This window comes from Dendropsophus ebraccatus, chromosome 1, assembly GCF_027789765.1.
Source record: "Dendropsophus ebraccatus isolate aDenEbr1 chromosome 1, aDenEbr1.pat, whole genome shotgun sequence".
NCBI classification, from domain to species: domain Eukaryota; kingdom Metazoa; phylum Chordata; class Amphibia; order Anura; family Hylidae; genus Dendropsophus; species Dendropsophus ebraccatus.
The window spans coordinates 197,105,838-197,120,716 of NC_091454.1; the positions used below are offsets into that span (position 1 = coordinate 197,105,838).

The window sequence follows — 14,879 nt, forward strand, 5'->3', positions numbered from 1 at the left end:
ATATAGTAAATGTTGATAAAGAGGTCTTCAGCCTGCTACAGGTCTATTTCTTGTACCTGTCGCACAACTAAGTCCCCTAATACCGATATTTACCTATTACCGACACCAGAAACCACGGCAACAGCTTACCACGCCCCTTATCCAATCAGCAGTGACTGTAATACACAGCTCTCCCTTCCCGGTTTCCAGCGTCGTACGGGCAAAACCTCAGCTGCGGATTGTGTTATTGTCAATAAAGTTTTTAGAGAGAGAGAAAAAAAACAGAAGCGTCTAAGAGAAGGTGATTGGATGGAAGTGTTTAGAACGCTGAATGTGATTGGTTGGTTAGTTTGAACTACGGCGGTTGTGGAGAAAGTGAGATCACCGGTTGATAGCCGCGGTCCCTGTACTGCTATATATAATGGAAGCGGCGAGGAGGCAGACGGCGGAAGGTGAGGCGGTGGTGTGGGAGAGACACTGGGCATGTGTGTGTATGGCTGCAGCCGCTGCGCTCACCGGACTGTCTGCATGTACAGAGTCAGCGCTGATACCTACAATACAATCTATGTCTATCTAGTCATAATAACAGCACTACACATATTGTATGTATTCATACTACCGACATATATATATATATATATATATATATATAAAGCCATTATATGGAGACTTCTTGTATACCTATCTTATACATTACCATTCATATACACCCCCCATGTGTACACACCATATACATTACCAGTGATATACACCCCTATGTGTACACACCATATACATTACCAGTGATATACACCCCTATGTGTACACACCATATACATTACCAGTGATATACACCCCCCATGTGTACACACCATATACATTACCATTCATATACACCCCTATGTGTACACAACATATACATTACCAGTGATATACACCCCTATGTGTACACACCATATACATTACCAGTGATATACACCCCTATGTGTACACACCATATACATTACCAGTGATATACACCCCTATGTGTAACAACATATACATTACCAGTGATATACACCCTCATGTGTACACACCATATACATTACCATTCATATACACCCCCATGTGTACACATCATATACATTACCATTCATATACACCCCTATGTGTACACATCATATACATTACCATTCATATACACCCCTATGTGTACACACCATATACATTACCAGTGATTATACACCCCTATGTGTACACACTATATACATTACCAGTGATATACACCCCCCATGTGTACACACCATATACATTACCATTCATATACACCCCCATGTGTACACACCATATACATTACCATTCATATACACCCCCATGTGTACACATCATATACATTACCATTCATATACACCCCTATGTGTACACACCATATACATTACCAGTGATTATACACCCCTATGTGTACACACTATATACATTACCAGTGATATACACCCCCCATGTGTACACACCATATACATTACCAGTGATATACACCCCCCATGTGTACACACCATATACATTACCATTCATATACACCCCCCATGTGTACACACCATATACATTACCATTCATATACACCCCCCATGTGTACACACCATATACATTACCAGTGATATACACCCCCCATGTGTACACACCATATACATTACCATTCATATACACCCCCCATGTGTACACAACATATACATTACCAGTGATATACACCCCTATGTGTACACAACATATACATTACCAGTGATATACACCCCTATGTGTACACACCATATACATTACCAGTGATATACACCCCTATGTGTACACACCATATACATTACCAGTGATATACACCCCCATGTGTACACACCATATACATTACCAGTGATATACACCCCTATGTGTACACACCATATACATTACCAGTGATATACACCCTCATGTGTACACACATATACATTACCAGTGATATACACCCCTATGTGTACACACCATATACATTACCAGTGATATACACCCCCATGTGTACACACCATATACATTACCAGTCATATACACCCCCCATGTGTACACACCATATACATTACCAGTGATCTACACCCTCATGTGTACACACCATATACATTACCAGTGATCTACACCCTCATGTGTACACAACATATACATTACCAGTGATATACACCCCCCTGTGTACACAACATATACATTACCAGTGATATACACCCCCCTGTGTACACACCATATACATTACCAGTGATATACACCCCCCTGTGTACACAACATATACATTACCAGTGATATACACCCTCATGTGTACACATCATATACATTACCAGTGATATACACCCTCATGTGTACACACCATATATATTACCAGTGATATACACCCCTATGTGTACACACCATATACATTACCAGTGATATACACCCCTATGTGTACACACCATATACATTACCAGTGATATACACCCCCATGTGTACACACCATATACATTACCAGTGATATACACCCCTATGTGTACACAACATATACATTACCAGTGATATACGCCCCTATGTGTACACACCATATACATTACCAGTGATATACACCCCTATGTGTACACAACATATACATTACCAGTGATATACACCCTTATGTGTACACACCATATACATTACCAGTGATATACACCCTCATGTGTACACACCATATACATTACCAGTGATATACACCCTCATGTGTACACACCATATACATTACCAGTGATATACACCCTCATGTGTACACACCATATACATTACCAGTGATATACACCCCTATGTGTACACAACATATACATTACCAGTGATATACACCCCTATGTGTACACACCATATACATTACCAGTGATAAACACCCCTATGTGTACACACGATATACATTACCAGTGATATACACCCCTATGTGTACACACCATATACATTACCAGTGATATACACCCCCATGTGTACACACTATATACATTACCAGTCATATACACCCCCATGTGTACACATCATACACATGATGCCAGGTTTCTTCCAGCTAAGGAGTAGGGGGTCTCAATGAAGTGTGAATGTATGTTGTGAACCACTACCCTATCTAACGGGGCTACAAATAATTTTTCCATCTAAAAAACTAAAATTCTGATATCTCACATACTATAAACGTCACCCGTTCTTTTTCTTTATAGAAGAGCGCCGGCTGAAGCTTCTGGAATACTTGGCAGCTAAAGGGAAGCTGAAACTTCAAAACAATTGCAAGTAAGTAGACATGATATGAGTTGTCACGTTAAAGTGGTCTGACACTTAAAGGGGTATACCCGTCTGGGACTCTCCCGTGGATAAGTTATAAGTATTCTACACATTTATACACCTTTAATCTACTGCCTACTCATAAATGCCCATTCTAGACCTATAGTACCAGTGTCTTTAATGAGAAAACCCTTTATGATCCTCACAGCCTCAAGCCTTGATTGATAGATGTCTCCCTACAACCAAACAAGGAAAGATCTATCGTTCAAGTCCGCCAGAGAACGTCACATATAAAAAGTGAAAAAAGCGTTCAAAACCCGTCTGTAACAACTCTAACACACAAACCCTGTTCCTCACTATCAGGTTAGACCAGTGTTTCCCCATTCCAGTCATCATGGCCACCAACAGGTCAGGTTATGAGGATATCCCATACAAAGAACATCTGTAATAATACCTGATGTGTACATTATATCACCTGTGATATTATCTGATGCACTGAGTATAATTATATCACCTGTGAAATACTAAGGAAATCCTCAAAACATGACCTGTTGGTTGCCATGAGGACTGGAGTTGAGAAAAACTAGTTTAGACCACACTGACCTTACGCCATAGAGATGTAATGACAGCTTAGACTCTGTTCACATCCCAAAATTTTTATTAAAGTATTGAATTGCCCCCCAAAAGTTATACAAATCCCCAATATACACTTACATGGTGATGTCACTTCCTGGATAACATGGTGATGTCACGACCCGACTCCCAGAGCTGTGCGGCTGTGGCTGCTGGAGAGGATGATGGCAGGGGGACACTGAGGGACACAGGGCACTGGAGGGACACTGAGCATCCCTCTGCCATCATCCTCTCCAGCAGCCACAGCCAGCACAGCTCTGGGAGTTGGGTTGTGACATCGCCATGTTATCCAGGAAGTGACATCGCCATGTTATCCAGGAAGTGACATCACCATGTTATCTGGGAAGTGATGCCTTGATACAGTAGTAAGTGCAGGGAAAAAAGCACTTTATAAGCGTTTCCCATAATAAGTGTATATTGGGGATTTGTATAACTTATAGGGGGCAATACAATACTTTAATAAAAATTCTCACTGGACTTCTCCTTTAACCCCTAGATGACCTAGGATGTACTGGTACGCCCTGGAAGTCTGTGCCCAGACGACCCTGGGCGTACCGGTACGTCCTGAGCTATGAAGCGCGCTCCGGAGCGGAGAGTGCTCCATAGTAGGTGGGGGCCGGCTGCAGTGAGCAGCCGGCGCCTCAACGTTAATGACAGGCTGCAGCAATCGTGCTGCAGCGTTTCATTTACTCCTTAAACGCCACGGCGTTTAAGTGTAAGTGACAGGGGGAGTCCCCTGTCACTTACCGATCAGGACGGTCCCGATCGTTAAAACGGACCGCCGGAGGTCTCTCACCTGCCTCCGTGCGGTCCGATCGGCGATCTGCTCACGGAGCCTGCACAGGCAGGCTCAATGAGCAGAGCGCCAATAACACTGATCAATGCTATGCCTATGGCATAGCAATGATTAGTGTATGAAATCAAACTAATGTATTTACAAGTCCCCCAAAGGGACTTAAAATGTGTAGTAAAAAAAAAAGTTAAAATCACTAATACACTATCCCAAAACCCCTCCCCCAATAAAAGTTGAAATCACCCCCCTTTCCTATTATATAAATAAAACATATAAAAATAAACATATACCGTAGCGTGCATAATTGTTCGATCTATTAAAATCTAACAAGTGTCATTGCGAACGGCGTATAGGAGAAAAGAGGGAAAAAAGTGTGCGGATCACCGATTTTATGTTACATTAAATATAAAAAAAATAAGTGATCAAAACGTTCGAGCTTCACAAATATGGTATTAATAAAAACTAGAGATCATTGCGGAAAAAATGACACCCGATACAGCCCCGTAGGTGAAAAAATAAAACTGTTATAAGCGTCACAGTAGGCCCATTTTATTAATATTTAATTGCCAAAAAAAAGTTTTTACTTAAAAAAAATATATATAACATTAGAGAATCTGTGTAACCTGCATATGGTTGTGTTCGGACTGACCTATAGAATAATAGTATCATGTCGCTTTTACCATATAGTACATTACGTAGACACAGGAACCCCCCAAACGTTACCATATTGCATTCTTTTTTACGATTTCGCCTATTTATATCTTCATAAATAATATATTTGGGATTCCGTCATACATGTTATGGTAAAATGAAAGACGTCATTACACAGTACAACTATTCCTGTAACAAACAAGCCATTACATGGGTTGTAGATAGAAACCTGAAAGTGCTAAAACTCTTAGAAGGGGAGGAGGGAAAAACAAAAGCGCAAAGATCAGAATTTGCACTGTCCACTGGGTCATTTTGGGCCTGGTCCTCAAAGGGTTAATAGAAAAAAATAGCACAGTATGAAGCATTTTTACCATGTAAAATAACAGAAGCAATGGCAGAACCAAACAAACCCCATTAAATCTCATTTGGGTGCTGACCCCCTGGTATTCTTCCAGGAATTTTTATGAATAGACATGAATGGGTTTTTTCAGTCCTTTAGAGGGACACACACCTATTTGGTAACACCCACTTGTCAGTTTATTTGTTAATGTTCATAAGGAGGATCAGAGGAAAGAAGCGTTACAAGGAAATATGCTGCAGAATTGCTATTTTATGCGGAATGTTAGTATTTACTGAAATGGACAAATCAGGAAAGAGGTAAAAGAGAATCCCTGGGCTCTTACTTACAAATGTGCCATGTGTTTTACAGACCATATCTAAAAGATTGCACCAATCTACAAAGTAAAAGGCCACAAGAATCTGCTAAACAGGTAAGTGAGCAAATGTTCTATTGTTTCTATTTATTGCAATCATTGCATTTTTATCCTGATATACAGTCTCACACTGCAGCAGAAAATAGAGAGCCAACACATCATGTAATAGTTGCAGAGGCTGCTTTAAAGTGTAACTGTGTTTTTTTTTTTTTCCTCCAGAAATCAATAGTCCAGGCGATTTTAAGAAACTTTGTAATTGGGTTTATTAAGCAAATATACCATTATCTGCATTCAAAAAGACTTTCCCCAGGTCTCCCCCCCCCCTCCCCCTCCCTTCCTTTCTCTCATTCGCTCATTATCAGGAAATCTCGACTGGTTTACGTCAGACGTGCCCTGTGTAATCTATGGAGAGGGGAGGAGGGAGATTAGTCACCAGCAGAGAACAAAGGATTACACAGTGGGACCTGTGTGAAAGCCGGTATTCAGCAGTCAGAGAGGTCAGTGCTGACTTCAGAGGAGATAGCCCGGTGATGTAGTTGTAAATTAACTCCTTGTTGTCCTGTTTTGGTGCCTCATCTCCCTCCACCCCTCTCCATAGAGAACCATGAAGACAGAGGGGAGAGCTTCAAACTGCTTTTTCATGATAAAAATGCATTTTTGGCTAATAAACCCAATTACGTTTCTTAAAATCACTTGTACGACTGATTTCTGCAAAAAAAAAAAAAAAAAATTAATTTAAACGACAGTGACACTTACCCCTCTTCCAATACATGATTTTGAGGGTGATGGGGGGGTCTTTGCCAAACTTCTGACGTGTTGAACATTTTTTTTTCAAACTTTTAAATAAACTGGGTCAGAAAGTTATACAGATTTTTATATTACTTCTATTTAAAGATCTCAAGTATTCCAGTACTTACTGTTTGCCCTGCAGGAAGGGGTGTATTATTTCTAGTCTGACACAGCACTCTATGCTACCACCTCTGTCCATGACAGGAACTGTCCAGAGCAAGTGAGTTCTTCTATGGGGACCTGTTACTGCTCTGGACAGTTCCTGACATTGTGAAATCCAACTAGTATTGGAACAGCACAGGTTAGGCACAAAATAGTCAAAAATAGGAGGGTGCACGTCTCACCAAACGGGATCCCAACCGTCCGGACAAAATCCAATGAACGCGTGGAGACAGCACTCAGGTGAAAAAATGTGTGGTTTATTCACATCCTACTTCCCGCAACGTCTCGGCTGACACTCACGCTTAAAGAGTCACTGTCGTATTTTTTTTTTGTTGCAGAAATCAATAGTCCAGGCGATTTTAAGAAACTTTGTAATTGGGTTTATTAGCCAAATCTGCCATTATCTGCATGTAAAAAGCCTTTTCCCAGGTCCCCCCCTCCTTCCTCTTTTTCATCCACTCTGAAAAATCTGAAAATTGTGACTTGTTGCAGGAGACGTCCCCTGTCTGCTCTAGGGAGAGGGGAGGGGGGAGGAGGAAGGAGGGAGTTAGCCGGCAGCAGAAAGCAGATAACAGAGGATTACAGGCACGGAGCTGGGTGACAGCTGTAATCCGAGCTCAGACAGGTCACTGGTGACTGTCCAAGAAGATAACGGGTGAGATATTTGTAGATTAACTCTTTGTTGTCCTGTTTTGGTCTTTTGTTTAGCTCTCTCCATAGGAGAACAATGAAGACAGGGGGGAGAGCTTCAAACAGCTTTTTCATGATAAAAATGCATTTTTCTGATAATAAACCCAATTACAAAGTTTCTTAAAATCGCCTGGACTATTGATTTCTGCAAAAAAAAATTTCACGACAGTGACACTTTAAGAAAGGCTGAGTGTCAGCCAAAACGTTGCGGGAAGTAGGATGTGAATAAACCACACTTTTTTTCACCTGAGTGCTGTCTCCACGCGTTTATTAGTTCCTGACATTGTGTCAGACTGGCTAGACTACACCACTTCCTTCAGGACATACAGCAGCTGATAAGTATTGGAAGATTTGAGATTTTTAAATAGAAGTTATTTATAAATCTATATAACTTTTAGACACCAGTTGATCTGAATTTTTGTTTTGCCGGAGTACCCCTTTAATATTGAGTCAATCCCCAGAATTCACCAGATCCAGACTTGTCCATCAGACGCTGGATAGGGAAGTGAGGTTCACCACTCCACAAAAAACATTTTCTCTGCTCCAAAGATGAGTGGCGGCGGTCTTTATACCACTACATCCAATGCTTGGTGGTATAAGGCTTGCATGCAGCTGCTCAGCCATAAAAACTCATACCATAAAGCTCCTGGCAGCCATCGTTTTTGTGCTGATTTAATTTGACTTTATTGGATCAGAAGAACAAGCTACAATTAAACTCTATTAACATAAAGAAAAAAGTTGAAAATCTGTATGTGGAATATAGTAAAACCTGTCCTTGTGGCCACGTCACTGTATCACAATGGTAAATGGATGTGTTGTGTATTCTTTATAGAAAAATGCTTCTTATAAAGGGTCCCATCTTGCTTCTGAATCAAGTAGAAGCAAAACCTCCAACGCTAGATCCCTTCCATACAAGCCAAGCTCAGGAAAACTACCTACCCAGCAGATGGTCGCAGCCAGCAGACCTGAGAATAAAACCTTATCCAGAAACGCTCCTCCATCTCGCGGCGGCCTACTAAGAACGAGACCAGACCATGCAGGAAGGACATTACAGCCCTCTACTGTTCCCCATTCTATAAAGCTGAAAAGAAGTGACAAATCGGACGTCGCATTAACCGTCGTCTATACAAAAACTCAGCATGGGGAGAAATCAGAAATCTGTGTGATGGACAATACATCACCTGCCTGGAGGGACCAACATGCATCAGGGCTATGCTCAGGTATTCAGGCTAAGGGCAGAGAGCAGAACATCGCCCAGTCTAAGAAAATCCCTCTAACCAAAACCATAACACAGACTACCAAGACCAATCTTCATGATGCTAAGCCTCAGCCACCAGCTGGGACGCCCATGTCCGTGGCCAGCGCTGGACACATCCGCATAGTCTCTAGAGTAAGCATGTCTGGATCTAAAAGTGTAAGTGAAAGAAGCTTCCTGATCAAGACTTCAAGGAATGATGGCGCAAAGCAACCACTAGATGTCCGCAAGGAGCCGGTGGAGAGGAAATCACAAAAAACCACTTGTCCTACCAAGCCCAGCTCAGCCATACCGGGGGCATCCTCCAATATCATGGCGAATAAGAAGGTTAGCACAGGTCCTGTGTCTGCTCCCAAGATAAAACCACACAGTTCTGATATCGCTTCAAAGCACATGGCCAATAGCCAGAAAACTCATACACTGAATAAACCGATAGCCCCGCGAAAAAGCACAGGGCCAACTGGATGGAATAAAGCCGTAGACAGATCAAAGAATGAGTACGCTAAACAGAATGGGATTGGGGGGGACAAGCAACAAGGTGTGACTGCTGAGACTAAGAAATCCACCACAAAAGCATCCAACCTGACTGCCACGGACTCCGCCTGCCGACCACAGACTCCCAGAATGACTGTGGAAGACCGCAGGTAGGTGATAGGCTATAATATAGATATAGATGTTGTAGAGGGGACCCTTGCTTAGGGAGAGGCACTAAAAAACAGTATTTCTTGCTGTGGCAGACAGGGACCATTGGAGTGGACACTATGTTATACTACAGTACCCCTGCAGCAGAACCACACTGATGGTAAACTTACAGATGGATGGTATGAGCAGTGGGTGTTGTCTATAATAGACAGCACACATTTTGCTGCAGTGGCTGGGATTGCAGCTATCTCTGATCCCCACCATTAGCTCAATAGGCCTGGTGTAGACAGTGAAGTACAGCGTGTAGCTATCTTGGTCAGGCCCGTACTTTGTCTTGTACTCTATCTAAACAGGGAAGCACTAAACTCTTATGATAGGTGGTGTGTGTGTGTATGTGTGTGTGTGTGTGTGTGATTGTAATTTGCAATGGTTCCTGTATGTCTATATGTACGAGTGATTGTAAAACTCTTTTTTTTTCCACTTATAAGGAAGAAGTTAGAAGAATGGCTAAACTCGAAGGGTAAAACCTACAAGAGACCACCTATGGTACTGCCACCGAAGAGGCCACCTACAGCAAAAAAGCATAACCCCTGTGACCGCTCTTTATGGGAAGGCATCGAGGAAGAGGAGGAGCTCCTTTGTCTGTCAATCAAAATCAGCCAGACGCTTAGCGAGTGTCTAGAACTCATCGAGAAGGTAAAGGTTTTCCGCCATGTCATGTCTCCATAGCATTGGCTTTCTGCAAGTGTGCACTGTGAATACTATGGATTTGAATATTCTCTCGTTCTTGTCCTATAGGGCGTTCCAGGAGAAGATATACATGCTGCATTGGACAAGGTCCCTGAAGCAAAGAAATTTGCCAAGTACTGGGTGTGTAAGGCTAGGCTCTTAGAACGGGAAGGCATCGATGACGTTATTGACGTGTACAAACAAGGGGTCCAGTTTGGGGCTACAGTAAGTTTCTTCTCTGCCCGTACTTCTCTCTATCTCTGCTGCTCATACTTCTCCTGGTTGTTCTGAAGATCTAAAATAGGCTTGCTCTTATAGAGATTGTCCCAACAACTACACTCATCATCTGAATGTCTTATCTATTTAAAAATCTGCAGGAAGTGGTGTATTCTTTCCAGTCTGACACAGTGCTCTCTGCTGCCACCTCTGTCCATGTCAGGAACTGTCCAGAGCAGGAGAGGTTTTCTATGGGGATTTGCTACTGGTCTGGATGGTTCCTGTCGCAGACAGAGGTGGCAGTAGAGAGCACTGTGTCAGACTGGAAAGAATACACCACTTCCTGACACTAATTTAAAAAAAGTAATTAAAAAAAGATTTTAGCATACCCTTATCCTTATGTCATTGGGAGATAAGCTGCTGCCAGAAATGTCTGCCAGTGGCTTTCTTTCTCTTCTCCATTGAAAACACATGCACGCTTGGCTGAGCCAGGTGTGCATATGGAGGGATCAAGTAACAGTTGTCGGGCGAGCATGTATGGTCAGCTTTACTGTGACTACTAGATCTGTTAGACCCTCACTAGATTTTCTGGCAATAGGCTCTAGTATAGTCCTGCTTTAACCTGCTGTCTATTTCATTTCAGCCAATTGAAGAGCTGAGGGAAGTTGTGTTTGACATCATGAAGAACACAAGCAAGAAGACAAAAGGTAATTTATATCACTCTATTTATTACCCTACAATGAAAGACGGGGGACTCTCCACATAATACTCATGGCTTTTCTTCTCTAGTGGTCACATTTGGACCTTTGCCAGCTGAGAAGGAGGAGGTGGAGAATGATATCCATGAGGACATCCCATTGACTCCATATACAAACCGTACAGAAGAGATGAAGACCACCTGTACTGGAGCGGGCGTATGTGACCAGGGCTCTGCCGTGAAGCTCCAGATCACATCTCTTTCCAGGTAACGGTTGTGTATTCTGATACAGAATTGTGATTACAAAGTCTTAGACATAAGGCCCATACATGTGTATAGGCTGCATACAGTCTGCACATGGCTTCATCCGTATGTTACTACAATTCCTGTAGGAGGCAACAGCTTTGTAAATGTACAGGTTACTTTTAATGCTCATATCCTATTTAACCTTAGCCCTTGGGGATGTTAGTAATCACTTTCCATTTTCCTGAAGCTCACAAGTCTGCAGAAGTCAACATTTATATATAAGCCTGTGCGCACTTTGTAACCATTGTCAAGACTTGCATAAACCAACATGGCGAGGTGTAACGCCTATTCAGGGAGTCCTAAGAACGAATAAATGGAGGGCAGACTTTCGAGATCGTGCGCACACCATTCATTCCAGGATTGACTGTATCAACTTTGTCGGTACAGTCAGACCCCGATCACTTTCAATAGGGCATACAAGCTGGGGAAAATACTTCTTTAACCCTTTAAGGACGGAGCCAGTTTTCATTTTTGCGCTTTCGTTTTTTCCTCCTCGTGTTTAAAAGGCCACTGCACTTGCATATTTTCCCCTACAGACCCACATAAGCCCTTATATATTGCGACACCAATTATACTTTGTAATTACAGACTTAATATTTACATAAAATATGCTGCAAAACCAGAAACAAATTATATGTGCAGTGAAATTGAAAAAAAGGTTCAATTCTTTTTATTTTGAGGGGTTTCCTGTTTACGCCGTTCACCCTATGGTAAAACTGACTTGTTATCTATGTTCCTCAAGTTAGTACGATTGCAACAATATGAAACTTGTATACATTTTATTTTATTTGATGGCTTTTAAAAAAATTTAAATAAAAAAAAAAAACTAAATGTGTTTAAAATTGCTTTATTCCCATCCTTATAATGCTTTTATCCCTTGGTCTGTGGAGCTGTGTGAGAAGTAATTCTTTGTGCCATGATCTGTTCTTTCTTTCTTTCTGTCTCTTTTTTGCGTATATGCGACTTTTTGATCATGTTTTATTACATTTTCTCTTGATTTGATTTAAACAAAAATGAGAGGGGTGATTTAAACTTTTATTAAGGGAGGGGATTTTTTTATTAATAAAAAGTCTTTTTTTTTTTTTTTTTTTTTTCCCCACATACATTAAATAGAAGCCCCCTGGGGAACTTCTATATGCACAGCACTGATCTCCCATTGACTTCAATGCTGTTTATAATAGAGCACTGATCCATCAGATCAGTGCTCTATTATTCTGGTCTGCAGCAGACCAGACCTAGTGTTTGCCGAGTCGGGATCAGTGCCATTACGACGCTGAGCCCCAGCTGGCTCAGTAGAAGGTATCTCCCCTCCGGGATCGCATCGGGCAAGGGGAGATCCCCCCCCACTAGACACCAGGGACAGGGGGACACGGGCTATTTAAATGCAGATGTCAGCTTTGACAGCTGCATTTAAATAATTAGCCGGGAGTGGCGATTGGCCGCACCGGCTAATACATGCGTCCCCCAGCTGCACATAGCAACTGGGGACCGCGTTGGGAGCCCTCTCTGTTTACCCTTAACGGCCGCAGGACAAGCATACTCGTATGCTCGTCCTGCGTCGTTAAGAGGTTAAGGATGTAGGTGTTCAGTTTTGAAGATTTGTCTGGATTTTACTACATGTATGTTAGTTATTCACCGATTCCCATATTTCCAAACAGCAAGAAGAAGATTCCTGGAAGCGGCCAAGAGTGGAAGCGTCTCACCCCAGTGCGGAGGTCAGTGCGGATCCATCAGTCAGCTTCGCAGTACCCAGAGGTAGTGCAGGAACATGATACTGTGGTGTCCTGTTTGGATGATCTCCTGGACCAGGCTGATACAGAAGCCTACATGTATGTGAGGAATGAGGCACTGCCAGAAGAGGCAGACCATGGTGTCCTTAGCCTGAAGAAAGACCCTACAGAGGATCAACATGAAGGGCCAGTGTGATGTCTGCACAGGACTCTCTTATCAGCTCAGCAACATGTTCATGTCTTCAGGTCGTCTGTTCTCAGAACTGAAATCTCTGGCCCTGTCCATCAGACAGAACAAATAACCAGTAATAGTTTAGTCACTGTACCTTTAGGCTGGCTTCACACTGCCTTGAGATCACGGGCAGATGTTAGCTGGGGGTCAATGGACGTTTATGATCTGCCTTACACGCAAGGTGTTTTTTTGGGGGGGGGGGGGGGGGGGGGGGGTCTCTGCTTTCTGTCATTTTTGAGTCTCTGGCAGTTTTTCCAAAATGCAGCATGCTCAGGGTGTGGCGTTTTTTCTACCATAGACTTTAATGGGATTGTTCTGATTGTTTCAAAAACGCCATTGCTGTGCGCATGGCTGTTTTTTTCTGGAGTTTTTGTCACCTTTTGTGGTTCAGCAACTAGGTCATGTGATGGCAGAGGAAAAAGAGTTCAGCACACAAAAAACACCTGAACCACAAACAAAATCAAAAACGTCAGAAAATTTTTTTTTTTAAATGCCTGAAAACCGCCACACAAAAAGGATGTGTGAGGGCCCCCTTAGGGCAGACCTATTGTTCATCGTTGCATCATGCGTTGACAACCACTGCACCTAGGACAGACACAGCTCCTGAGCCCCATGCCACAACAACATTGAGCAGGAACTGACAACTCCCTACTATGTATTAGAGAGGTCCAGCGCCATCTGCTGGTGATTACAGTTGTGTGCACAATGATTCTATTCAGCCTGCTGTCAGTGTCACTAAATGAAATGTGTGTTATAATCCGCTAATATATTACATGTAGCAGATACTGCTATACAGCTCTCTGTGTAAGAAGTGCTATTTTTTTGTATTTTTTGTAAAATATTGCCTTATTTTGCACTTACTAAATTTTAGGAGGAATAGGAAAATATTGTACATGTTTACAGTGTTATGAAATGTAAAAGACATTGCTCAGCTTTACCTGTATATTGACTGCATAATATTTTTTGTAATAAAATACCAAAGTGTAAAATATTGCAGAAGTGGAGTGTCAATGCAAGTTTAAAGATGGTGTTAAAGGAATTGGAGCGTGTTTAGCGATGCAGTTATTCCAGTATTCTAGGTGAAAGCCATACATATCAAGGCAAAAAGGTCAGGAAAAAGCTTACTAAAGACTGCACTCCACTTGGTTGGAGAATTACAGCATACCCTGTGTGGGGGGAAACCCAGTTAGTATAGGTAGTCTGAGGGTAAGTGCACACTACGGAACCTGTGCAGATCGCCCACTCAGAGCTGCGCGCATCTCCGCCGGCCATAGAATGGAGTCTATGGCAAGGGTGGAGATGTGCAGGAGTGAGCTGCGGAATCCACAGAGAGTTCTCCGTGAGAATTCCTTTTAAGTCTATGTTAACATTTGGTAAGAGACTGACCCGGCTGGTCTCAGAAAAGATCATCCCGGCCTGTACTGCAGTACCAGC

General features: G+C 42.3%; 1 protein-coding gene across 1 annotated transcript; it reads left to right on the plus strand.

Annotated features, from left to right (window-relative positions):
- Positions 1-344: 344 nt before the first annotated feature.
- On the plus strand, positions 345-13,630 carry CKAP2L (cytoskeleton associated protein 2 like). Its single transcript, XM_069959775.1, has 9 exons — positions 345-431; positions 3,147-3,216; positions 5,994-6,054; positions 8,471-9,537; positions 10,024-10,231; positions 10,334-10,489; positions 11,124-11,187; positions 11,270-11,444; positions 13,142-13,630. The coding sequence occupies exons 1-9, from the start codon at positions 401-403 to the stop codon at positions 13,407-13,409; spliced, it is 2,100 nt and encodes a 699-aa protein (XP_069815876.1). The 5' UTR covers positions 345-400; the 3' UTR covers positions 13,410-13,630.
- Positions 13,631-14,879: the final 1,249 nt, after the last annotated feature.

What these genes read in the sequence shown, in the direction of transcription:
- CKAP2L (XM_069959775.1), top strand. Translation starts at nt 401, where the DNA reads ATGGAAGCGGCGAGGAGGCAGACGGCGGAAG. An exon ending in AAACTTCAAAACAATTGCAA is followed by an intron (nt 3,217 to 5,993) that starts GTAAGTAGACAT and finishes TGTGTTTTACAG; the next exon opens with ACCATATCTAAAAGATTGCA. An exon ending in ATGACTGTGGAAGACCGCAG is followed by an intron (nt 9,538 to 10,023) that starts GTAGGTGATAGG and finishes TCCACTTATAAG; the next exon opens with GAAGAAGTTAGAAGAATGGC.